At 54.9% G+C, this 24669-nt stretch overlaps 9 protein-coding genes across 9 annotated transcripts; 3 read left to right on the top strand and 6 right to left on the bottom strand.

Annotated features, from left to right (window-relative positions):
* Nucleotides 1–627: 627 nt before the first annotated feature.
* Nucleotides 628–2501, bottom strand: BJX68DRAFT_272489 (Alpha/Beta hydrolase protein; the record flags this gene model as incomplete). Its single annotated transcript, XM_071047217.1, has 9 exons — nt 628–719; nt 771–845; nt 894–977; nt 1044–1126; nt 1179–1306; nt 1368–1646; nt 1697–1813; nt 1869–1947; nt 1996–2501. 9 exons carry the CDS (start codon nt 2499–2501, stop codon nt 628–630), a joined length of 1443 nt encoding a protein of 480 aa, XP_070893135.1.
* A 1289-nt stretch (nt 2502–3790) lies between these two features.
* BJX68DRAFT_272488 (uncharacterized protein) lies at nt 3791–5934 on the bottom strand (the record flags this gene model as incomplete). The annotated part of the gene is made up of 5 exons (XM_071047216.1): nt 3791–4131; nt 4489–4979; nt 5221–5555; nt 5677–5754; nt 5809–5934. The coding sequence occupies 5 exons, from the start codon at nt 5932–5934 to the stop codon at nt 3791–3793; spliced, it is 1371 nt and encodes a 456-aa protein (XP_070893134.1).
* Nucleotides 5935–7388: 1454 nt separating this feature from the next.
* Nucleotides 7389–9394, bottom strand: BJX68DRAFT_279733 (Zn(II)2Cys6 transcription factor domain-containing protein; the record flags this gene model as incomplete). Its single annotated transcript, XM_071048788.1, has 5 exons — nt 7389–7839; nt 7891–8026; nt 8085–8317; nt 8374–9281; nt 9336–9394. Coding segments are annotated over 5 exons (1787 nt in total), but the record flags the coding sequence as incomplete, so codon positions are not given.
* A 293-nt stretch (nt 9395–9687) lies between these two features.
* Nucleotides 9688–11237, top strand: BJX68DRAFT_272485 (tannase and feruloyl esterase-domain-containing protein; the record flags this gene model as incomplete). The annotated part of the gene is made up of 4 exons (XM_071047215.1): nt 9688–9751; nt 9828–9922; nt 9976–10187; nt 10295–11237. 4 exons carry the CDS (start codon nt 9688–9690, stop codon nt 11235–11237), a joined length of 1314 nt encoding a protein of 437 aa, XP_070893132.1.
* A 463-nt stretch (nt 11238–11700) lies between these two features.
* On the bottom strand, nt 11701–13400 carry BJX68DRAFT_259142 (Alpha/Beta hydrolase protein; the record flags this gene model as incomplete). Its single annotated transcript, XM_071043647.1, has 8 exons — nt 11701–12103; nt 12174–12205; nt 12319–12412; nt 12464–12567; nt 12608–12712; nt 12760–12830; nt 12866–13109; nt 13164–13400. The coding sequence occupies 8 exons, from the start codon at nt 13398–13400 to the stop codon at nt 11701–11703; spliced, it is 1290 nt and encodes a 429-aa protein (XP_070893131.1).
* A 352-nt stretch (nt 13401–13752) lies between these two features.
* BJX68DRAFT_259141 (Tannase/feruloyl esterase) lies at nt 13753–15318 on the top strand (the record flags this gene model as incomplete). Its single annotated transcript, XM_071043646.1, has 1 exon — nt 13753–15318. One exon carries the CDS (start codon nt 13753–13755, stop codon nt 15316–15318), a length of 1566 nt encoding a protein of 521 aa, XP_070893130.1.
* A 1840-nt stretch (nt 15319–17158) lies between these two features.
* BJX68DRAFT_279732 (beta-glucosidase H) lies at nt 17159–20346 on the bottom strand (the record flags this gene model as incomplete). Its single annotated transcript, XM_071048787.1, has 10 exons — nt 17159–17183; nt 17298–17341; nt 17539–18256; nt 18303–18576; nt 18624–19444; nt 19490–19657; nt 19712–19924; nt 19981–20112; nt 20163–20191; nt 20242–20346. 10 exons carry the CDS (start codon nt 20344–20346, stop codon nt 17159–17161), a joined length of 2529 nt encoding a protein of 842 aa, XP_070893129.1.
* A 362-nt stretch (nt 20347–20708) lies between these two features.
* On the bottom strand, nt 20709–23378 carry BJX68DRAFT_259139 (bacterial alpha-L-rhamnosidase-domain-containing protein; the record flags this gene model as incomplete). The annotated part of the gene is made up of 1 exon (XM_071043645.1): nt 20709–23378. One exon carries the CDS (start codon nt 23376–23378, stop codon nt 20709–20711), a length of 2670 nt encoding a protein of 889 aa, XP_070893128.1.
* A 180-nt stretch (nt 23379–23558) lies between these two features.
* BJX68DRAFT_259138 (Alpha/Beta hydrolase protein) lies at nt 23559–24617 on the top strand (the record flags this gene model as incomplete). The annotated part of the gene is made up of 3 exons (XM_071043644.1): nt 23559–23667; nt 23724–24010; nt 24066–24617. The coding sequence occupies 3 exons, from the start codon at nt 23559–23561 to the stop codon at nt 24615–24617; spliced, it is 948 nt and encodes a 315-aa protein (XP_070893127.1).
* Between the last annotated feature and the right edge of the window lie 52 nt (nt 24618–24669).

Genomic DNA, 24669 nt, shown 5'->3' with positions numbered 1-24669 from the left:
TCAATATGAGCCGTCGGGTGACGTACCATATCCAGCCGAGGTCGAATAGAACATCTCCCCGGAATAAAGACCTGGACCCGTCTTGGCCTGGGGTAACCGGGCGCAAGCGAGCCGGATCCGGCTGCTCGCCGCGCCCAGGTCTGTGACGGAAGCCACGGTTAACCTTAACGGTGGGGTTGAAGACCACGTTTCACGGTCGTGGAGCTTCTGAAATCTTGCAGCAGACCGTCTGCGAGTTGTCGAGGCAACGCGAAGTGTCTGCACTTCTCACTACTCGGATACGAGCGTTTGTCTAATGCCAGAAGCACAACCAGAGACTGGAGTATCTGCAATACATTACCATGAAGCACAGGCTGCATTGTAGTACACGTGAGATGTAGAGGTCAAGCATATCTAACGTCCATTTTTCTACTAGTCCGTCCTGACCCCGACAGAAGAATTGTGTGTAATGGGAGGGAAAGCTCATCCGTGTATAAACTTGACTATGTAGTGAGTACAATAGACCGACCAGGCAGTTCTCCAGCCAGTCACGGGTGCCCATTTTGTTTTCTATTGCGTAGAATAAATGTATAATCCTATACGAGACCTGTGGCAAAGTTGACGGGCCACCGAAGCCAACGAGCCGTGTCAGTTTGTGCTTCCACACAGGCCTGCGAGGGGATCCTTGGTGAAGACAGGATCCGGACGATTGTCCAGTGCTAGGCTGACCAAGGTCGAGTCTAAACGCAGAATTAGAATCGGATCTGCACGCCTGATTAATGATAACTGACCTTGGGCATCGTACAAGGGCCATCCGTATGCGCTCAGCCCATCATGCGGGTCGTGTGCAAATGCTGCCCAGGCACCTATAGAAATTAGTTGGCTGCATTTGCCGCATGTCGAAAGAGACACACCTTGGACATATTTGCTTGCCAACACTTGGTCGCGCAATGTGGGCTGAGATAGATTGTATGTACCAAATACCAAGGGCAGTTCACCTGCAAAGTCTGTTAGCAGCTTGATATATCTGTTTCGTGGAATGTACGTGCTTGAATGATAGGCACCAAGCCATGGAACAGGGCTCAGATTTGTCCAGTTTCCATGGTAAAGGTACCGCCAGCTAGGGATATGGTGGTCTCGACGAGCTCTGCGGACAACGATGAGTTTCTATGGCATGCATGGCTGGAAAGGGGTTTTACCGTGCTGCGGCATCAGCTGGACACGTGAACAAAGCTGTCGTTAAGGCTTGGGCCGTGTCTTTATCTGGGCCAGGCCCATCAAGTGGGCCCGTGAAACTCTCCTGGGCATTACTGCCCACAAGTACCGGCTGGTCGAGCAAGGTCAGCTCTGGTATTGATCCCCTGGCTTTGCCTCACGGATGCACATACAATCTTAGCCAGTTTACCCAGCTCTGCACGGTGCGAGTAGTTGGAAAAAACCGTGATATTGTCCTGCACAGGGACGAAGAGTTGCCCAACCGCCGCCTGTAAAACATCCCGAACTGGAAGTTCTCGCATACATTTCAGGTTCCGAGCAGGATCACGCTGGGTACAACCGAGTGTTTCGGAGACATTCTGCCAGCCGGAGTGCGTGAAGTCGCTGCTGCTGAACAGAGCGGCGGTGCCAGACTGCATGACGATCCCATGTACGAGAGGATCCATATGATACTGGCCAAAATGAGTAGTGCTGGCAAGAGACCCAGGAAGCGAGTACATACCGCATATACATACATGTCGGCTGAGATTGCACCAGCAGACTGACCAAGCAGGGTGATGCGCTTAGGATCCCCGCCGAATTGGGAAATGTTGTCTCGTAGCCACTTGACAGCGAGCCTCTATTACCTCCAATTAACATGGATAGTCGACGTTGAATGTCACAGACAGACTGACCTGATCGAGGAGCCCAACATTCTGCTTGCCAACGGGCAGTCCAGGAGCGTTGGGGTATCCAAATATACCCAGCCGGTAACTGCGCGCGTTAGCAGTGATAGATAGGTTTGGAGTTTGAACGACAAACTTGAGAGTGACGATGATCACATTTTCATTGTCACGAACGAAGGGAGCACCGTCATAGAAGGGAACTGCAGATGTTCCACTAACAAAGGCCCCACCATGGATGAACACAAGTACGGCTGCTTCCTTCGACCTTCCAGCCAAGCTGGTATGCCGGCGTGACGGTGCCCATATATTCAACGACAGGCAATCCTCGGAAATGTAGTCTGGGTGCGGTGGGCTATACGGCAGGACACTATAAATGTCGTTGTCGCTGGGACTGTAGCGCAGCGGGCAGCTGGGGCCAAATTCGTGCGCATCCAGCCAGGATTTGAGGGATTTCTTTGGGACTGGCGGTGCCCAGCGCCGAATTCCAACTGGGGGCTCCGCGTAGGGAATTCCGAGGAACGCACGAACTGTCTGAGCCGAGGAGTCGTTGTAGAACCCCTGAACGGTGCCGCTGGTTGTGCTCACAGTGAGCTCAGAGGCCCAGCTGGCAAGCGGCAAGAGTGAGGCCACGAGAATCTTCATGATGTTTCTTGGCTACAGGCTGCGGATTGATTGTGCGGTAGCGCCTCTAAAGAGTGTTCGACCAGATAGATCGCTTGGTCGACGCATTACGTCATATCCGGGATACCCTTGCCGGCTTATAGTTGGGCTGGTGGGAGGGAAGCCTCCCTGGGCCGAGGATAGATAGGCGGAGCTGCAGACGCGAGGATCCCCTCGCACTTGACGCCCCGGATCCAGGCTGTGTCCGGGCCGTTAGGCCCCCCAGACTTAACCCCGCACCGGGAAGCATTGCTTCTCCGGCCCCAGCCTGGGCAAAAGAGACACAGGCCCTCGTGCCATGACGTCGAAGAACTATAGACTGTTCTTAGAAGCTTTGTGGTTCCTTGGGCGTATTGAGTCCCCCATTCAGGAATTTATTCTTTACATGTCGGACACGCAATGTAACTATGCAGGGGCAATTGCTTTTGTCTGGGAGACCAGTGTGCTGTTGGATTTGGTCCCTCGACAGACTCGGCAGGTGATCAATAACATTATTCATAGGCACTCATTGATTTGCTCACGGCAACCTACACAATGGAGACAAGCTAATCTGCAGTCGCAGGGGATCTGCATTAAGTTCAGTGGACAGCTTACCTTGTCAGCCTGTTGGACCTAATCAAATACAAGACCATATTCTCTTTGATCTGAGCTTGTGAGTACATTGACCAGTGACTACTTTGACTTGCGCGCAAAACTAAAAAGTCCAGCGGGTCCAGGTAACAATATCTAAACCCAAAACGGCAGGCTTATACTCATTAAAAATTTCCTCGGCTAGCGAGAGTATAACAAGGTTTCCGGCCGAATTTTTGACTTCTAGCAGCTCCTCGTGAATCATCCTGGAGAGCTATTCGAATGCACTAAGTTGAACTTCGCGCCGTGACAATGTCTTGGTTGCCAGTGCTTACAGATCAACGTGGACTGGGCTGGCAATCTGCGCAGACTACAGTCGCCTCGTGCTTACTGAACGACGCAAATGCTCAGCTGAGAAGGCTCTAGTGATGATTAAGGCTTTGCCCGCGACAACGTTGCCAGATTGAACTTCATGAATTGAATAACAAAGATAAAGAATTACTTTGTTGACAAAGGGAGGAATACAGAGTTAATCAGTGGTGCTCCATTGTGTATCTATTTTAGTAACGATACAGGGACCATATGTGCAGGATCATTGAGCCGTCAGTCCATTTTTACACGGTGTTAATATCACTTTTATGTGCTAGAATAATTAAAAGAATAGATCACCGCGCATTCCACCTTCATTTTATGCAAGACACCTAAGCCGAGATAGACCCATATGCCGTCGCGGCCCAATCCAGAGTAATACATTTATCCTTCAAGAAGGTCTCGCTGCCCCCATCCGCCCACCAACCCTGCCGCTCCTCCATGCAACTCCCATATCGGTAGAAATTCGCTCGTTGACGATGGGCCCCGTAGGCAAGGACGCGGAAGGACTTGGTGTTGGGGATGTCGGCGTCTCGGCAGGTGTCGTCAATGCATCTCCTCAAGCCCCTTACCCTCGGCCTGGTTGCTCCCATGCCAAGTGCCTTCTCCTTCAAGATCCGCGCCTTCTCCGGCGCCGACTGCACAGGCAGCGCCCGGGAGATCAACGTCTGCTCTTTGTAGTAAATAGCCGAGATTGATGGACTTGTTCGTAGAAGAAAATATCCTTTGTAAGTCTTGAGAGGAGAAATGGGTTGATGGGTCGGACTCGACCTGTTGCAGCATGAACTGCTTCATAGAAGTCGTAGTAGTATGCCGAACCTCGGGTCGAATGGAGTCAAGTAACCGAATCCGTACCACTCGCCATCTACCACTCCTCCGATATTAGGATGGGTTAGGCTTGTTGGACGCCATATTCCTTGGTGTGTAACCAAATGAACAATTTGATTGAGCCCTTCCACTCCCACTCCCCCTCCCTCTCCTTTTCCCTGGGAATGTTGTTCCACTTCTGCTTTGGATCCTTTCAGAATACCATACCCGAACAGCTCAATCACATTTCGGCCAAGCCATAGAGCCCGGGGATTCCTAGAAATGAATAACTGCGGCGCCTTCCAGAAGCCATCATAACGTAGACATCCCAATCGCTCCATATTCTTGTCCACAAAGTAAAGTCCGTCCCGGCAAGCGAGTCTTCCAGTGCCTGCAAGGAGAGTCGCGATTTGCTCGAAAGTAGTCTTATCATAGAATTTTGGACGAGCGGTGGGTTGGTTGGCGTAAAGCTCATAATTCTTCCAGAGCCAGGCGATCGGGGTTCCCATTTCTGGATGCTCGGCATTGATGTCCACCGCAGGATCGTTGATGAGGAGCATGCAGCCTTCCACATCACAATTTATCAGTGAGGCATGCAGGCTGGGCGCTATGACGGGCCGAAAGCGGCGCGACGCTCGTAATAGGATACCGTGGAGCGACCTCCGTACCGCAATGCAAGCATTTTTGATATCTTTGAAACTGACAGCATGCTGGCTTCCCAGAGTCAGCGGCGTTTCGTAGTTTTCGATTGACCAAGTCCTATGAGACGTCGGACGGCGGCTGGGAGGGGTCGTGGAATGAATAGCGAGGACAGTGTGCACAAGAGACCGCGACGGACGAAACGCCTCAGCATGTAATAAAGTTGTTGGATCTCTTAGGAGCTGTTGGGCGACGTTTTATGTAGCCAGATAGTCCGAGATTCTGCGGCGAAGCAAAGGGTACACCGTTCACGTACAATGATCCCACCCCAATCGTGAGGCCGGCCGAGATCTTAATCGCCAAAAGCATCGAGGTTTTCCGCAGCAAAAGGATTGGAATCACGAGTCCCAGAGACACGTCTGCCACTAGGATCATGATGCTATGGACCAGAATGCTGCCTTGGAAGATCGCGTCGGGGTTGCAATGACGCTGAAAATTGTTTTCAGGCGTGGGCCCGGTCCAGAGAGCACTGGTGGCCGGCAGTGGAAAAGAGTCGTCGCGAACTGGGGGATTGTCACGACCAGCGTTGCACCGGCGATTGCTATAATACTCCTGCTCATGGCCGTGTGCTGTACTATGCGGTACAGGGTTCTGGATTAGGGCAGCTTAATCGCACACGTGCCTGCCGAGTAAGGCAGGATCATGACCCACGCTCCCATCTGTCGCCTTTCCTTAGCCCAGATTCAGTCAAGCAGCCGGCGAAGAAACTTACGATGAGTCTCTGCGAATCCTCCTCCTTGATGGGTGCCAGAATCACGTAGTATGTAATGGTGCGTGCGTTGTAAATTATCTGCAGAGACCGTGTGAGCTGCACCGCCATGTGAGGGAATGGCATCTACCGTACCCAGCAGCTCAGTGCATCGTCCATGGCAAGAGCCCGCATTAGCCACCAGCGACAGTAGATGCGCAGTATCATAAAGACGGTGACGAGGACGAGGAGCACACTTTGGATTACTAGAAACGGATGCATTTCGGTGCCCAGTCACACGTATCCGGTGACGTTTGGTCGTGGATGGGTGGAGTGACGGGGATGCGAGGAAACTGAGCAATCCAGGGCGACTGTGGGACTGTCTGTTTTCAATACCCGCTACGGATTTGTTCAAAGGACTCCAAACCGTGCCACTGAATACGCCATATCCCCTCGTGGCCACCCCAATACGCTCGCTCTCCGGGCGTCAAGAGCCAATCTGACCGCTTACCCCGGCTATCTGCCCAAGGATGGACAGACCTTTATCGCCCGCCGACAGTCGCACACTTTCTTTGAATTCAGTGTTGTTTTACATATCTGCCCAGCTGACGGCTCCGCTCCAGGAAACAGGTATCTCCCTCTTCGTGACGAGTCGCCAGCACGTCGATCTCGGCTTCATCATGCTTCGTCTCCCACAAACGGGTCTCGTTCCGCACATCCGGCTAAACACAGTCGCCTTTGGCAAACCCAATGTCACAGTTCCCAAGCCGGTGGTCGTGCCGCTGCCAAAACAGTGGAATAAGGAACCCATCCGCTTACAGGTGGCAGCCCATGATGATCGCGCTTTTGTCTTCTCCGTCTCTACACCTTCCAGACCCCCACGAGTCGAAGGTCCTCGGCTCCGCCGGTGGGGAAATTGTTTCTTGGGGAAGTGGTCCTTTAATTTACTGGTAAGTTCTCTTATTTCCTGTATCTGCAGCCTATTAGGTATCTGATATAGGAGCACTTTAGCGTCTTTGCTTGGAACATATGCAACTACTAATAGAGGCAAGACGAGCTTCAAGTCGTACATTAGTCGCTGGACGTACACGCCTCTGGGCCAGAAGGTCAATAACAGTGAGGAGTATGACTACATTCGGCTAATATGTATGCAAGAGCCATAGCATATTTACGCTTATCCCTATGTATTCGTGTTCAGCGGGTGGTAAATCAAATCATCCGCAGCGATCATCGTTCCACACCTGCACGTAGAGCGGTAGGTGGTAGTCCATGTCCCCGGCATGTGGATTTCCAGTGAAGAAAAAATCCAGAGCAAATCCAATAATTCGCAAGACGAAGATGCGAAGCGGGGTTAGATCGACGAATCCTTCATGTGCGCAGCCCCATAGGCATTCTTCCATATAAGGACAAAACGTCGAGTTACCCGTGGGCGTCTCGTATATCGCATGCGGATGGGAATCGAGCCAGAAGTGCCAAGAGCATTGTCCTGGTGTAGACTGTCATGAAAAGGCCGTTTCCGGCGTATATGCATGATTCTACGAGCAAAACTGCCGAAATATGTCAGCTTGATTTGCATGGTTCGCATGAAAATCGCAGACGGACGGTACCTCGATACTGCGGCTCGACTGAGACTCTTATGTGCCTTTGTCATCCCAAACTTGAGTGTGCCAGCCTGTCTTGTCATTCGGACGAACTGGTTGGATTGTCGTTGGTATCTTGCATGGTTTGGTGGTCAATCATGTCTCATCCGGGACTGGAATCCCCGCCATCAGGCCGTCAAAAATCGACATGTCGTGACTTAACCCCCATATTTCCTTTGAATAGCGACCCTGGCTGAGCAGGGCCGGGTTCATCGTCGCGTCCGCCGGCATGGAGAGCTCAGGCTCGGTCTGCGAGTCTTGAATGAGGGAGGGCGTGCTCACAAGACCGTGAGGCTGATTGACGTTCTCAACACGAGGACTCAAGTCCTCTAGCGGCGAGTTTTCATGTTGTTTGCACATTGACCGGAGGGCGACCCCATAGACAAAGGGACGCGTGTCGGCCTGTGGGCCAAGGGACTGCATCATCGCTCCCAGTTCATTGACTAGCTGCAGGAACTCGGTCCTGCGTCCTGGGGAGGTTACGTTTGACGCGAGTGCCCGGAGGATATACAAGGAGACGTAGGCCATCAACACAAAGGCAAAATCACTCAGTTAGCGAAGACGGTCCTTGGCGATGGGGGAGAGGCCCCGAATACACTGTAGAAGGTCGTTGGCGGCATCAAGACTCTCGGCAACTGCTACGCGATGTTCTCCGCTTATATCCAGGAGATGGGTGAGCAGGTGGAAACGCGTGAAGAAGAGGTGTAACTGCAAGTATCTCCCGGCGCTTGGGGCTTCGCGCAAATGGCTGGTTAGCAAACCATATAGTGCCTTTATTGTTGGAATGCTTACCGCTCGTGAAAGAGCGCTGCCAATCAACGTTCCAAGTGTGCAAGGCGTCCTCGATGGTTGCAGGGGGTGTGCCAGGGGTGTTGATCAATCTCTCCCAGAGCAGGAACAAGTCGCATTCGCCAAGAAGCACGCGGATTCGGGGATGGTCGACACTCTGCTCGAGGAGAGCTTTGGCGCGGAGGAGCTCTGCAGAGTCGGAAAGGGATCGGGGGCAGCCGTGGATAACGGCGCAGCTAAGAGAAACTGGGGTCAGCGAGGAAATGCGATGGGGTCAAGTGGGTACTCATACTGATGGCTCATGGTGTACAGCCACACGACCCAGAGCAGAGGCAGCTGAGCAGACACTTTGGTGAGATAACAGTCAACGCCCAGCTTTGTTTTGACCGCGTATGCCTCGGCAATTCCCTTGAGGGTGAGCATATCGAAATCATCCGTTGACTCGCATGTGCTACCAAGGCTGGGGCCGGTCGCTTCTGAGCAGCCGTAGAGAATGACGAGCCCGTGCATGTTCCCAACAGCAGTCATTGGATCACTCGTCGCTGGAGAAAGCACCAGATCAGCAAGCAGTGGACGCAAAATCCGGCCGACGCGACCGCGTAAACTGCTCGAGTCGGGAAGATAACGCGCGATTGTATAGATGGCGGCGAGGGCGTATACAGGCTCAGCCGGCAGGCGACTAAAGTCGGTGTCATAGAATGTTGGAATAAAGGGGGCCATTCGCTCGCCAAACAGGGCGAACATCTCCTGCGCTTTGGCGACGGTGATGTTGGCGTCGGCCAGACACGAGGCCAGATACTTCCTGCCATTTATCGAACACCGGTCAGAGGCAGTGTCGATGGTGTTGTAATCTGGAGACCACAGCTGGTGTTCCTCCAGTCCTTGGACGGTGGAATATGGAGTGTCGCCCTCTGGAACGAGCTCCCCATACCAAGCAGGAGGATAATAGGTCCTCCGACCGTAATCGGGATTGTTGATGATCTGGTGGAAACTTCGTTTGCGACCGCGCGCTTCGCTGTGGTCGTCCCGATCGATCGGGTTCAGCGGATTTGAGCGGTCGGAGGGGGTCAGAGGCTGCTGGATCTGGGCAGAGCTGCTTGAGACGGAGCTGGTGGTGGTGACGGTGCTGGGAGGCTCAAAGACACACTCGCGCCCGAATTTGGCACAGCGCCCGCAAGGGGCATCGCCCGAGCATTTAATCTGGAGAACACAATGGTTGGTCAAGGACGGTGACTGAAGGGTGTACACTGATACCTTTTGCTGCCGACATCGCGTGCAGGCTTGCATGGAGCGTCTGGCGTTGGCTGCCATTGGGAACAGAGGGAGATGTGGTGATCAGGAGAGGGGACGAGTCCCTTTCCCCAGCGAAGGCAGGGATTCTTGATTCCTGCGTCGTGAAGGATCCGAGCACAAGGAATGTGTGGGGAAAGGAAACCCCGCCCTCAGACAATTTTCGGGGGATCCTCGGCCGACGATGATATCCTAGATTCTTGTCCGGCCCGGATCCGGCCCGGATGGCTCGAGCTGGTGGCAAACCGTTGAGCATCAAGAGCTTAGCGTCATGAGACTGTTGGAGAGTGGCCATGATTATATTGATTGTCCGACAATGAAACCTCTGACGGGGAATTTCATCTCCATAAAAGCTTGGCCGGGATTCGAAGCTCACCTGGGTTCAAAGTGGCACCCCTCCAAGTGCAGGCCCCCATGGGCGTAAATACAAGGATGTTCGACCACTAACCGTGCCAGGCGCTGAGGTCGTTTCAATCTCTACGGCCGAGCTTCAACGTGGCAAAGTGTGTTCCGTGAACGTCACCCTGACTCATCCGTGGGGGAACGACGAGGTGAGGGTTTGGGTCTGGCTTCCGGCAGCCAAGGACTGGAACGGGGCTTCCAGGGAATCGGCGGAGGGGGGTGGGTTGCAGGAGGGGGTGAAGCCGACCTTGTGGTTCCTGTGATCCAGGGGGATATTGCCGCCTCGACCAACGCCGGCGGCCAGGGTTTCTTCCCAGAAGGGTCGACTGGACCGGATCTTGGTCTGTTCGTCGACTTTGCATCGCGTTCATTGCATGAGATGACGCTCGTCGGCAAACAGCTGGCAAAGAGTCTGTACGTGCGAGAGCCCCACCACTCGTATTGGAGCGGATGTTCGACCGGAGGCCGCTAGGGACATATGATGGCGCAAAAATACCCTACCGACTACGACGGCAGTCTAGGGGGAGCTCCTGCCCTGCACTGGCCGAGCCTTATGCTCGCAATCTGGTGGCCCAATTCATGATGAACTATGTTGGGGTGATTCCCAGTCAATGCGAACTCGCTGTGTTCCGGAAGACTGGGATTGACAAGTGCGACGAGCTAGACGGAGTCAAGGATGGGATCATCAGCAACGTCCAGGCCTGCGAGTTCGACCCGTTCACGGTGGTCGGCACCAAGGTTGAATGCTACGGCAAGCAGATCACCATCTCGGACAAAATCGCCGAAATCGTTAAGCTAGTGGACGAGGGGCCAAGGTCCTCGGCCGGCGTCCAGCTGTGGGATGGCTATGACTACGGGGTGGATTCCAGCTACCTGCTCCGAAGTCTGACCGACGAGGACGGCGAGACAACATTGTTCCTGGATCCCTCGCTGGGGACGTGGGTCCGCCTCTTCCTCAAGGAAGATCCCAACTATGACCTGACCTCAATCAAGACGCCGGAGGAAGTGACGGAGCTTTTTGCCGCTGCGTACTCCCAGTACGGGGTTTTCATCGGCACTGGCGACCCTGACCTGACGGCCTTCCGCCAGAATGGGGGAAAGTTGCTGAGCTGGCATGGGCTGGGCGATAATATCATCATGGCAAACAACACCCTCCGCTATCGAAACCAGGTCGAGCAGGTTATGGGCGGCAAGGATCGCGTCAACAATTTTTATCGTCTCTTCCTCGCTCCTGGAGTCGGGCATTGTGCTGACGGCTATGGGCCCATGCCCACCTCGCCTCTCAACACCCTGGTCGACTGGGTTGAAAAGAACAAAGTGCCCGCGACTCTGGCAGCCAACTTTACCGACACCGAGGGGAAGCAGGTGAAGCGCAATCTGTGCCTCTGGCCCCTCGTCTCCAAGTACAAGGGCAAGGGCGACGTTCGCTCGGCGGCCAGTTACTCGTGCCAGGAAAGCTACTAAGGGAGAGAAACGTATATTGGACCTCGCTACAGCGTAGTCTCGTTATCAAAAGTGGTAGTCAGAGTATTATAGCTGACAATCTTCATATTACCCTTCTATCCGATTGATCTAGCTTCCTGTCTAACCTACATCCTATCCCTTGTTTGTCTGTAGGAGAGCAGTTCTGGGTTCGATCAGGTTCTACCGAGTTACCCGATTACCCACGGGGCGAGCGAGCCCCTGGATACTTACATGAACTATGTAACCTGAAGCTATAGATCAGGAATTGCGGGGAAAGGCCAGAGACAGTTGCAATGTCACCAACTCATTGGAGAGAGTATCTACCCCTTTGTTCCTGCTCTCTCTAACCTCTATGCTCTGATCGTTGTCGAATAACCAAACAGGAAGTAGGGCAATGTACTTGCAAGTAAAAGGCCAGGAGCGGTGCGCAGCGCTGGGGTGTTTTCCCAAGCACGACGGCCTGTCACTGCTTCGTGATGGGGGCTAGCTTCTTGGAAATGGCGCAGCGAGCCTGCTGGTCCCTTGGAACGCCCTCCATGACTGTGTCGTTGGTCTGTATCTTCAGCCTTTGGTGAGCAGCTTCCCACGGCTGCCAGACTGGTGCAGTCGCATGTTTTAGCGTGTTCGGATTCAACCCGCGCACAAAGCTAGTAAAGTTCATCATAATAGGAATGATGGGGGCATTGGCGTCCACTAAGCTGGAAAAGCCGATTCCACCACCATAGTCGAGCCCGAAGATGGCACTCGTTTCCACCGTATGCGGAACCCCGTACCCCAAAGCAAGCGACGTTGGACCTTGGACGTTGTAGCGATAGTCCCAGGTGTCTGTCAAGTCTCGTCGGGGTGCGTTGCGAGTAATGTGAAGTCTGGGCAGGCAAAGGCGATGTCCGTGAGAATGGCAGGCGCGGTGGGAAAGTAGGCTGCGTGCATTGGCACTGGGGAAGCTGTGGATACGCTTCATTGATTGCCTGCAGGTCGGTAAGCCGCAAGTTTGGAAAGATGCTTTTTGTAAACTCCGTCACCTCATCCCGAGAGGCTGCGGTGCAAGTAAATGCAGATCCCTCGTCGGTGACTCCCTAACCATCAATGGCACCCGGATAAACCGTCCATCTTCGAATGCTGTATACAGCAGGCGCTGGACCAGGGTCCCATCAATCACCGGTACCCAGACCAAACTTGCGATAGATATTGCGGCAGCCGGTGAGGCCGTTGGAGCAAAGACTGACGCCTCTATCGCTGATGAATCGGGGGAACGCAAGCAGGATATGGTATAGCATCCCACCCGGTTCAATAGCCGGTCCAAGTACACATTCGACTCACCAAGAGTTCTCTGCGGGCCCGCGTATGGAGCCTGGGCAAATTGCCCCGACAAAAAGACCGTCGTCGCGAACCACATAGGCAGCAAGGTACAAGGCCACCGAACTAGCCCCGGCCGAGGCTCCGTGAATCACGACATAGTCCGGGTCTCCGCCAAACTATTCCTCGCCAGATGTGGACAGCGGGAAGACAATGAGAGAAATACCTTGTGGATGTGCCTCTGCACCCACGGCAATGACTTGCGCTGATCCAAAAGGCCCACGTTATGGTCGCCGTCTTTTCGAAGGGCATCGCCCGATACTGTAAGAAACCCAGCGCCCCAACTCGGTAATTGAAGTTGACGAGAATGATGTTTCCGTCAGACTCCTGGACGACACCGGCCCCATTGTATTTCGCATTCGCATTACTCGTGTAACCACCTCCTTGGATGTACACCCAGACAGGCAGCCTGGATGTCTTCTTGGAGCCGGACGGGGCAAAGACGTTGATGAACAGACAGTCTTCCGCCTGGGAGACTGTTATATTCTGATCGGCACCGATGCAGACCGGGCCAAACTACCAAATGGTCAGCAAATCAGCCCTCCCCGTCCTGGTAAGCGATTCCCTTACCTTGGATGCATCCTGAACAGCCCTGTGACGTATTGCGTCTCGGGGAGCTCTGAATCGAAAATCTCCAAGTGAAGGGGCAGCAAACCGCATACCCAGGAACTGGTCCACTCCTGCTGCGAGGCGCACTCCCTGGTACTTGGAGTAGCCCAGATCAACCAGGGGTCTACCTGGCAAATCTTGTGCGATGGCCGCAAGGACCCACGAGACCCAGAAATACAAGAGTGAAACAAGACGCATGGCAAGGGCTACCGGCAGATATTTTGTCGTGAGGAGAATGTCGATTCCTCGGCTTGCTGGGTACAAGACAACAAGGTCGATCCGAGGGTGACAGATTCCGGCCCGGACAACACGGCCGGTTCATTTCCCGAGGCAACTCATCGGATCGCGTGCAGCATGCGGGGAAAGAGTCGGATACTGCCTGGAGGGAAATGAACTGGGTGACGCTGCTGAAGACTGTGGGGAAATCCTGGGGAGATGCAGGCAGAGCAGCCGACAGCTAAATCGCGCCACTTGGTAGGTTTTTTTTTCTTCTCGAACTATTCTACTTGCTCGAGACTTTTCAAGCTACGCCTTCTGCACACTTGTGATAATGAGGTTTCTTATCTCCTGCAGTGCATTACTCGCTTCGGTTGGACTGGCCCATGGAGCAGTCAAATGTGGCCACCTTGACCCACCAGACGTGCCCGGTGCCCAAATTGTCACTTTTTCCTCGAGCGCCCTCTACAACGTCAGTGGGGTGTCTTTTGATACAGGCGCAGGCAAGCTCAGCGCCATATCCGACCTCAATGTCTGTGCTGTTAATCTCACGCTCACCCATCCGGGGGTCGGCGATACGGTTGGGTTCCGGCTCTGGCTTCCTCTTAAGAACTGGAATCAACGTTTCGTGGCGAGTGGAGGAGGGGGCTATTCTACTGGATCAGGCGGAACCGTGTTTGACTTTGGTATTCCTACCCAGCAAGGCTTTGCTGTTGGGACAACCGATGGAAGCAACCTGTTGGACTCAAGCGGTTCCCTGACCGAGGAGATGATCCTGGAGCCAGGCACCATTGATCTTGGCCGCTTCACTGATTTCTCATCGCGCGCCCTGCATGAGCTGGCCGTGGTGGCCAAGGCTGTCACCCGCAGCTTCTACGGGAGGAAGCCCAAGTACTCGTACTGGAATGGATGCTCTACCGGTGGGCGGCAGGGGTACATGATGGCCCAGCAGTATCCTGGCGATTTCGACGGCATTCTTGCCAACGCCCCTGCCCTCAACTACCCCGGCCTTCTGATCAACCTCGGCTGGGCCGAGTTCACCATGAGGAGACTGAACCATACTGTCTCCCAGTGCGTCCTTAATGCCTTTGTGCAAGCAGCAGTCCAGGCGTGTGACGACCTTGACGGTGTTGTCGACGGCGTCATCGCCAACACTGGCGGGTGCCAGTTCGACCCTCGATCCATTGTTGGTCACCAGATACCGTGTGGATCGGGCCAGGAGACGGTTGTTGCCGAGGATGCCGCGGTTGTCGCACTCATCATGGAGGGCCCAAAATCACCTCGAGGCACCCCGCTCTTTTACCCTTCCGAGTGGGGAATGAACTATACCTTCGTTGTGCCCCCCGATTCCCCGACATCTCCGAGGACTCTTTGGGATGACTGGGTGTCGATCCTGGTCAACAAAGACTCCTCCTACGACATCAACGCATATACGGAGCTCGAGCAGCTGGTGGATTTCCTCACCATCTCGTATCGCGAGTACGACGGCATGATTGGCACCAACAATCTTGATCTGGGCGCGTTTCGTGACAGAGGCGGCAAGCTGTTGACCTGGCATGGACTGGCGGATGGGGCGATTCCTCCGGCCAATACGATCGACTATCGACAGAGGGTCGAGCGCGTCATGGGCGGCAATGCGCGTGTCAATGAGTTCTATAGACTGTTCCTTGCTCCAGGAATCGCCCACTGCTTTGGTGGTATTGGGGCATTCCCCAGGGATGCCTTTGAGGCCCTGATCAAATGGGTCGAAGAGGATCAGCCACCTTCCGAGTTGCATGGCACTCTCCCATCTGGAGGCAAGAGGAAGCACTGTCTGTACCCGCTCGTTGCGCAGTACGATGGCGAGGGCGACCCGGATGACGATGCGAGCTACGTGTGTGCCGAGGGGTTCGAGCAGTGATGGGGAGACTGTGGGGAGGACCGGCTGAATTTCGGTGGAGAGTAATTTGTAGCAAGCCTCGGTAGGGTAGATGCTAGATCCAGCAGGCAGTAGCTAGTACGGAATACGAATAGATTGATTCTGGAACTGATGAGCCAACAGCCACCGGAGATCCCACCTTTCTGGGGCAACCCCTGGGGCAACAACAGTCCAGTTCGGCCCGGGTGGTTTGAACGGCTCGCACAGTCGGCACTTGTGCACCAGCTTTGCATTCTCAGCCCGGCCCGGTCAGATTCGAACCATAACTGGCACCGGGGCCCTGCGAATCTTGTTTTCTGTCAAAACTACATCCACAACATTATGGTCCGGCCGGCAAGCAGTCGAGTCAGGGCTGCAGCAGCCTGCAAATCGTGTCATGACCGCAAGGTGCGGTGCGACTACCTGATCAACGGCAGCCACTGCACAAACTGTCGCCACGACCGTCGCTCCTGCAATCTGCGCCTCAAGCAAAGGACATCACGGTGGGTTTCGTTCCCGGGCAACAGCATCCCCACCACTCCTAACCGGAGTCGAGATCTCGTAAACCGATTGTCCAAGATCTCCCAAGCAGCGGTCCTCGAGATGACGACAGTGTCGACAATCGCCGGGCGTCGGATAGACGGCATCCCGGGCTGGTCTTCGGCTCCGACATTCTCGTCTCGGCATTTTCCTTTATCGAGCGGCCAGACCTTTGCAGCCTCCCGCCGGAAGATGTCATGTTTCTCGAAATGAAAGGGTGCTTGCATGTTCCCGTTCGTCGCATCATGGATCTCCTCATCAACGCATATTTTGCTCACGTCCATCCCATCCTTCCTCTCGTAGGAGAGATAGCCTTTTGGCAGATCTACTATTTCAGCTTCTCCGGTCGGGAGCGACGCTCAGAGACAATCAGTCTGTTTTTTCTCCAGGCCCTGTTCTTCCGGAGTTGCAGCGTGAGGAATCCATCGCAGCCAGCCGTCACTGTACCGTATCCCTTGACTGATGCTTCCCCTAGTTTGTTAATTCTCTCACACTTCAGGACGCGGGCTACAACGACATTGTGCACGCACAAGAAACATTCTACCGTCGCGCAAAGGTAGCGATCCTCCACAACACGCGTGTTCTCCCCTGGTGACCGCCATGCAGCTTTTGTTTGACCTCAACACAGAGCACCGGCATCTCCCAAAGGCGCAGGGTGCTGTCTTACTCTCCTACTACGATCCACCCCGCGACTGCCGCGCCGGCAGCCAGTGGCTCTCCGCCGCCATTCAAAGTGCCATGACAATCCAGGCGCACCGCCCAGGCCTGGAAGTGGGCAAGGAGACGACAGAGGTCAAAGCCCGCAAGCGGCTTTGGACTTCAATATGTCTGCGGGACTGCGTTGTCGCACTCAGTCTCCGCGACCCAATAAAGGTGGTTCCAGTGACATTGAGCTACAGCATCATGGAGGATCTCGAGTCTTCGACGGTCTATGACCCATCAATTACCAAAGCCCTGGCGCAGCTGTTCCACATGAACCGTCAAGTTTCCGCCCTGCTTGCTCGAGTCATTTCGCTCACGTACGGCTATGAGCAGATTCCGCTCGAGGGCGACACCGTCAGCTGGGGCCACTGGCTGAACCTGAGGATCGACTGTCTCAAGTCCGACCTGGCTCTCTGGGAAATGGAAACCAAGACCGTCATCAGCCACATATTTGGCAGTGTAGGCTGCAACCACTCCTTTGCCCAAGTCTACATCAATCTTCTTTCAGTTTACCACCTGTATGTCGATCCAGCTCTGCGCTCGGGGTCCCGCTGACTGTAGCAGTTCCGGACGAATCCTGTTGTACCACGGTGAGATTAGCTTACTCGATGCCTGCCCAGAGAGTCCTGAACAGAATGATCAAACGCGCGAAACGCTGATTTCCAACTGGCACGGCCATTGCCGCACTAGACCAAAGTGGTGCAATAAACCACCTGCCAGTCGCCCTCTATCAGCACTACTTGGGTACCTTTGACGCTGGCGTCAAGGTTGCGTCGCCGGCGGCCTAGTCTTTTCTGTTGTTGGTGTTACGGGCGATGGTGAATTTGGCGTCGGCTTTGGATACTTTATGTGCCAGAGTAAACAGTATGCGGGTAATTTCTTATTTCTTCATGAGCCCCAATACACAAGTACCTAGTATTTCGGCCTAATATCGGAAAGAATATCAAGGCTGCTGCCACGCCACTCGGCTCGCTCCTCTACCATGATTTCCGTCTCAATGGCCATAATCACGCTAGAATGGCCGAGGGAGAGTCTGTAGCGGCCGCTCTCAATCACCCATGAGTGGTGGATGTCATCCCAGTAGGCAAGATGCTCAGGGGAAAGTGACAGCTTGCTAGACCGTGCTTCGCCGGGTAGAAGACTAGAGAGCTTCAAGAATGCCTTCAGCTCGCGCACAGGGCGGGCCACCGTAGACGACAGGGGTGAGATATATAGCTGCACCACGGCATCCCCTGGCAAGGCACCAGAGTTCGTGACGGTGAATGCGATGCTGCTTCCCTGAGGCGTGAACTTCTGACTGGAGACGGTCAGATCGCTGTACTCGAACGTGGTGTACGAGAGCCCATGACCAAAGGGGAAAAGAGTGGGCACTCCCTGTGTGGTATAATGCCGGTACCCAACGAGGAGACCCTCCTCGTATCGAATGACTGCATTCTCGCCGGGAAAGTTGCCAAACGAAGGGTTCTGCTCCAGCGTGACTGGAAAAGAGACCGGCAGCTTTCCGCTAGGGTTGACATTACCCAGCAGGACGTCCGCGAGACCATTGCCCAGTTCGCTTCCGAGAAACCAGGCCTGGACGATGGTTGTTGCCTTTGATGCCCATGGCATGGCAACTGGACTTCCGGAAAGGTTGACGACAACCACTCGATCCGACGCGTTAAGGACAGCATTAGCCAGCTCATCTTGTTCCTCAGGCAAACTGCAAGGTTAGCATCGCAGTCAGGAAAATGCACGGTGGGACGAACCTCATTGTTTTCCGGTCGAAGCCTTCGGTCTCTCTCTCCGAGTCTGTCCCAAGACAAAGGATGACTACGTCCGCGGTTGAAGCCATCTGCACCGCTTCTGCGAGAAGCTCTGCCTTTTCGACGGCCGGCCGAGCACCAATACGCAGAATTCCTCCTCCAAGGTGCCCTGGCTGGCGATCGGGCAACGCGCTGATGCACGAATACTGGATAGACACTTTATACCGCCGACCGGCGGTCATTGCAATCCGCCCTTTTATTTCTGGGGTTCCCATTCCTGTGTCGTCAGTACATCTTCAAATGTGTGGGGATGTTCTTTCTCACCAAAGAAGGCGCGCGACGCCTCTTGCTCAGTCCAGTTGTCCACCACCATCTGGTCGTCAACAAACAGCTTTGCTCGACCTGTCGTTGCGACGCCAAAGTCATAGTGGCCACTCACCTCGGGCTCAAAGATGCCGTCCAACAGAGCCCAAGTGATTGGCAGCGCAACCGGAGGGAGGCAGTCAAAGAAGAACATTCTCGAGTTCTCACTGATAACCGTAGCCGAGGGAGGGGGGTGTGGTTGCACATCAAAGTCAAAGGGATGGGGGAATAACTTGATGTCCAGTCCCTCAATCCCTGTTGCAGTGACGGTCTTCATCAAAGGAAGCATTTCATCCGAGTAGCATCCATGAGCAAAGGATACTGAAGCCTTGTCCGCGACCCTGGCCTTGATCCCGTCGAGAGCAGAGACATAGTGATATGCATTCACACTCGCAGACCCGCCGCCACTGGACACATTTTTGATGGCATTCGGTCCGATGACGGCAATCCTGGGTCGGATATCCAACTGGAGGGGTAGGATACTCTTCTCGTTCTTGAGCAGCACCACGGAAGAGGCCGCTGCCCTTCTGTTCAGCTCCCTGTAGGCGGGTGAATCGGCTTCCTCTTGATGAGCATTTTCTGGGGTGCCGGACACAATGGCCTTGTTGACCAGGTCAAGGACACGCTTTGCGCTTGCGCGTACCGTATCTTCACTGACCTTGCCGCATCCTACAGCCCGCGTGATGCGATCCGCTCCCCTCCAGATGGGTGCGCCAGGCATCTCAATGTCGAGCGATGCATTTAGAGATTCCGAGGTCGAGTACGAACCCCACCAATCCGACCTTGATTCCATTAGGATCGCTCATCGTTTGCAAAAGGTGTCTTACATGATTACACCATCGAAGCCCCATTCTTTGCGGAGTACCCGGTCGAGGAGGTCCTTGCTTTCGCTGACGTGCAGCCCGTTGACTTTGTTGTACGAGGCCATGACAGCCCACGGTTTGGCCTTGCGGACGACAATCTCGAACGGCTTCAGATAAATTTCTCGCAGCGCTCTGGGCATTGATCAGCCAGAAGAGCAACGTTGACTGTCAGAACCCAAGACTTACCTCTCCTGCACAATCACATCCACCTTTGTACGATCGGTTTCGACATCATTACATACAAAATGCTTGACAGTGGCCCCGACTCCTTGCTCCTGAAGTCCAGATACGAGGCTCGAGGCCAGGTAGCCCGACAGGAAAGGATCCTCGGAGAAGGCCTCGAAGTTGCGCCCACCAAGCGGAGAGCGATGGATATTGACAGTCGGTGCTAGTACGAGGCTTGATGGTGGGGTCAGTCAGGTGAGATTGAGGGAAATGATGGATAATGCACTGACTGAACTCCTTTGGCTTTGGCCTGCCGGCCCATCTCACTGCCAATCTCACGCAAGAGATCGACATCCCAGGACGCGGCCAGGGCTGAGGCACAGGGGAAACAGCCCGTCTTGCTACCATTGAACGTCCGGGAGCTGGGAGGTTAGTACTGGGCTGTATTGGCAGGATGGGGGGGCTTATCTACCCTCTTACTCCATTGGGCCCGTCCGAGAGCTGTGTTTCGAGATGATTAGCTGGGGTAGAGACGGACTGGGAATACGCACACGCAGGGAGGGAATGTTGTGGCTGGGGATTGCCTGTGTGTGCCAGAGGTCTTTGCCCGCTAGCAGGCTGGCTGCCTGCGCTAGGCTCAGCTTGTCGATGGTCATTGTGGTAAGACTCGTCCACACCATGCCACTTGGAGGCCGTGCGTGTGCATTTATTCCTTCCAATTCCAGCAGTCCGGCCCGGTAGCTGGTGTCCGGCCCGATCAGGTCCACTTGTGACCTGCTGAAGCCCTTGTCGTGTCGAATTACTGTGCAATAGTAGGAAGAATAGAGTGCCAGGCCTCTACGATATGAAATCTTTGACAACCGATTCTATTGGCTGGCTCCATAGACGAGATTCTCTTAGACTTTGAAGTAGAATGAGACCTAGTATGGACGATACTATATATAAATATTTTGATGCATTTCTATATATGAACGAGGAGACAAGCTCAGTGCATCTATATCGCCACGGTATATATATCTCATGGCTCATCATCGTCATGGGGCATATACGGGGGATAGATGGGCAACGGAGGCCAGTCACAGGGCTCCATGACCACCGCATACTCATACCGTCCGGATCCAACTTTGTGCACCAGCTGTCCTGGCAGGTGCACCTCTGCAACCGTGTTTGGCGGCACCAGCAGCGTTGCTTTGAGATGTCGACCGTCCGCGGCGATCTTCCAATCGAACTCGATGCGGCCGTATGGACTCTCATGCTGAATCTCGGCAAAATCCAAGCCCCCGCCGGGCACTGGGCTCACAGCAAACCGCTTCCAGCCCGGTTCAAGCGCGTAAAGCCCACCCACAGTCCTATGCAGCCAGTCACCCACTGCCCCCAGCGCGTAATGGTTGAAGCTGGTCATTTCGCCCTCGTTGATACTTTTGTCTGGCAGCATGCTATCCCAACGTTCCCAGATGGTCGTAGCTCCCATCATCACCGGATAGAGCCAACTCGGATTCTTCTTGTGCATCAACATCCGGTAGAAGAGCTGCGACTTGCCGCACCGGGTAAGGGCGTGACCGATGATGGGGGTGCCGGCGAATCCGGTCCCAATCTTGAATCGATCATGGTACCGGATCCGGTAGGCAAGCCGGTTGCCCGCAACCTCGTGTGCTCTCGCTGATGGTAGGAGGTCAAAGTGAATGGCAAGGGCAAATGCTGTTTGGGAGTCGGAAGCCATGCGCCCGTTAGGGGTCACGTACTCTTCCTGAAATGCTTTGCGGAGACTCGAGGCCTGTTGCCGATAGCGCTCTGCGGCATCGAGATTGCCAAGGTCCTGGGATATCAGAGCCATCAAGTCCGTGACGTGAACCAGGTATGCATCAGCCACGAGCTGGGGATCGGTGGCCGTCTTCGCGGGCTCCTTTGGTGGTGCGTAAGGATCCAGCCAGTCGCCCAGCTGGAAGGTGCACTTAGGATCCCACAGGCCGCGCTCATCCCGTTTGATCCCCTTGTCCACCCAATCGGTCATGCTCTGATACTGAGTGCGAAGGAGGTCTGCGTCGGCAAAGGATTGATACAGCTCCCAGGGGGCAATGACGGCACAGTCTCCCCAGACCGCAGCTCGGAAGTTGGGCTTCTTGCGGTGCACATTGGGCGAGAACATGGGGGGAACCCCCTTTCCGTCTCGGGCCTGGTCCGCTGCCACCCCTTGCAGCCAGGTGCTCAGCACTCCACAGGTATCGTAGAGGAAGTTTCCTGTCCGGGCAAAGACCTGCAGATCGCCCGTGTACCCGAGTCGCTCATCCCGCTGAGGACAGTCGGTGGGGAGACCGACAAAGTTACCACGCATCGACCAGACAATATTCGAGTGCAGCTGGTTGATCAGAGGGTTCGAACATTTGAACCAGCCCGTGCGCGCCATGTCGGAGTGAATCACAATCGCCGTGAATGTGATAGAAGACCAGTCGTCTAGCCCGTCGACCTGTGCATACCGGAACCCGTGGAAGGTGAACTTGGGGTTCCATTCCAGCGGTTCCCCAGACAATGTCAGCTTATCGGTGGCTTTGGCAAAGCGAAGAGGCCTGGTTGCAATCTCGCCCTGGTCGAGGACTTCGGCGTGGCTGATCGTGATGGATTTGCCTTCGAGCAAAGAGTCGCCTGGTACAGAAACACGGACATACCCAACGAGGTTCTGCCCAAAATCCAGAATCGTCTTTCCAGTCGGACTTGTAATGATCTCACGCACTGCCATCTCCTCGGTCGCGCGGATCGGTGGCCCCAGAGGTGCCGCGAGAACGCCGGGGTGATCGAGAGCCAGTGTCGAGACAGGCTTCCAGAGGCCATGATGAACCGGATCATATTGCGCGTCAAAATGCTCGCCGTCGTAGATTTCCGCACTGGTTGTGGCGCTCTTGCTCCAGGACCACTCGCTGCCGGTCTTGACCAATACTTTGCTGTCGCCGTCTGTGTAATCCACGATCAGCATGGCGAGGACCGCGAGTTCTGTGCCCCAGATGTTTCGTTCACCCCCGGTGTATCCAATGCGACCGGAGAACCAGCCTTCGGCGGCTTCGATGACAATGGTGTTGGAACCGGGCTGGAGGAGCGAGGATACATCGTAGGTCTGATACTCGTGTCGCACATCATACTCGGTCCAGCCGGGCGCAAGGAGCAGGTCTCCAACGCGAGTCGTGTTGATTGACAGCTCGTATAGCCCGTGTGCAGTCGCGTAAACCCTCGCGCGCGCAAAGGACGCGGCAGAGGCGGACGAGAGAACAAACTCGTGCCGGAAGAGCAAGGGCGGACGAGGCGTGTCCGGATCCGCGGGTTCGTTGCTGGTGATGAACTCGCAGCTCCAGTCGGAGGGCTGAAGTAGGCCAGCCTCGACGGTCGCGGTTGTCGACCAGGCGGTGGGCGTCGAGTTGCGGTCGTACCCCCTGATGCGGACGAGCGCGAGTTCGCGAGACAAAAGAGGCTCGGCTGGCCAGGGGACCAAGACCGAGTCTGAGCTCTTGACATAGTACACGCGCTTGCGACCGCCGAGGGTGATTTCGATCTCATACGCCGTTTGCACCCAGTCGCGACAGTCGGGGCTGAGCGCGGTGTAATGCCAGGATATGCGCGGGGAGCAACTCCCAATGCCCAGCGCCGACCCTGCGCGGTGGTGCTCAAAGCGCACGTTCTGAAGCTCGACGAGATGCGCCATAATCGGATGGTGTGCTCTTCAGGGGCCAAAGAACGAGCGGGGAGAGGGCCACAAATGCTGCCCATGCCACGCAGTGTCCGGCCCGTGCGAGGGGTGCGTCCGGCCCGGACGAAGCCAATGTCTGGTCCATAAATGATATGGTGACTGCCTCGTTGATACGGGACGTGTGCCTCGGCCATGATGGACAAGACAACATACACCTACAAGACGGTCGAACCGGGCCAAAGCCTCGAGGCTGATATCTACTACTGCCCCCAGAGAAGCAGCCCTGCCTCCCCGGCCCCGATCGGTAAGCAGCCCAAGCCCACCCGGACAGTCATGTGGTGCTCGTCTAATCCGGCCTAGCTCTCGTGATCCATGGCGGGGGGTTTACAGCCGGGGGCAAGGAGTGGGTTCCGGTCAACCAGGTAGAGGAGCTGGTCGCTCTGGGCTTTGTCGTCGTTTCGGCCAACTACCGGCTGTGCCCGACCATCTCCCTCGCCGACGGCCCCCTGGCAGATTGCAATGACTGCTACATCTGGTGCCAATCGAGGCTGCCGGGCTTGCTGGAGAGAGAACTGGGAGTCGCAGCCGACCCGGGTCGGATAGTCGCATTGGGCCACTCGGCTGGAGGCTATCTCGCTCTCATGATGGTAAGACCCAACCTCCAGGAGAACCATATCGCCCGCGTATAACCCTTCGCACCAGGCCCAAAACCCCCAACCCCCCCTCGCCATTTTGGACTTTTACGGGGCTAAATATCTGACCGACGATGTCTGGCATCGACCCAATGCGAAAATGCCAAGGTTGAACTTTCCCAAGGAACTCCTGGACCAGATATGGCTGGAGGTGCCACCACCGTCAACCTCCATTCTCGCGCAATCAGACCTTCCGGGTCAGGGAACTGGTCCTGATTTCAGACGGCCTCGCATTGCATGGCTCGCCTCCGCCCTCGCCAACGGAACCCTGTTGCAGCACATCATCCGTCCGGGCGACTACACTCGGTTGGACCCATCGACATATTTCAAGCCAGGATTCCCGCCTGTCTTCTTCATTCACGGCACGGCAGACAAGCTGATTCCATTCCAACTGACGGAGAAATTGTATTATGCGTTGCGGCAGTGCGAGGTGGAGACAGTATTGAGGCTCGTGGACGACGCGGACCACGCGTTTGATGAAAAGGTGCATCAAGATGATCCGGCGTTTAGAGTTATTAAGGAGGGGTTCAGGTTTCTGGCGCAGCATGCAAACTTGCTATAATCTAAACGAACCGTTTTAATGGACAGTGAGAGCAAAGTAGTCGAGGAATGGA

This window comes from Aspergillus pseudodeflectus (assembly GCF_044049435.1).
Source record: "Aspergillus pseudodeflectus strain CBS 756.74 chromosome Unknown BJX68scaffold_82, whole genome shotgun sequence".
Lineage (NCBI taxonomy): Eukaryota > Fungi > Ascomycota > Eurotiomycetes > Eurotiales > Aspergillaceae > Aspergillus > Aspergillus pseudodeflectus.
The sequence above is the reverse complement of the archived record's forward strand: the minus strand, read 5'-3'. Positions and strand labels throughout refer to the sequence as shown.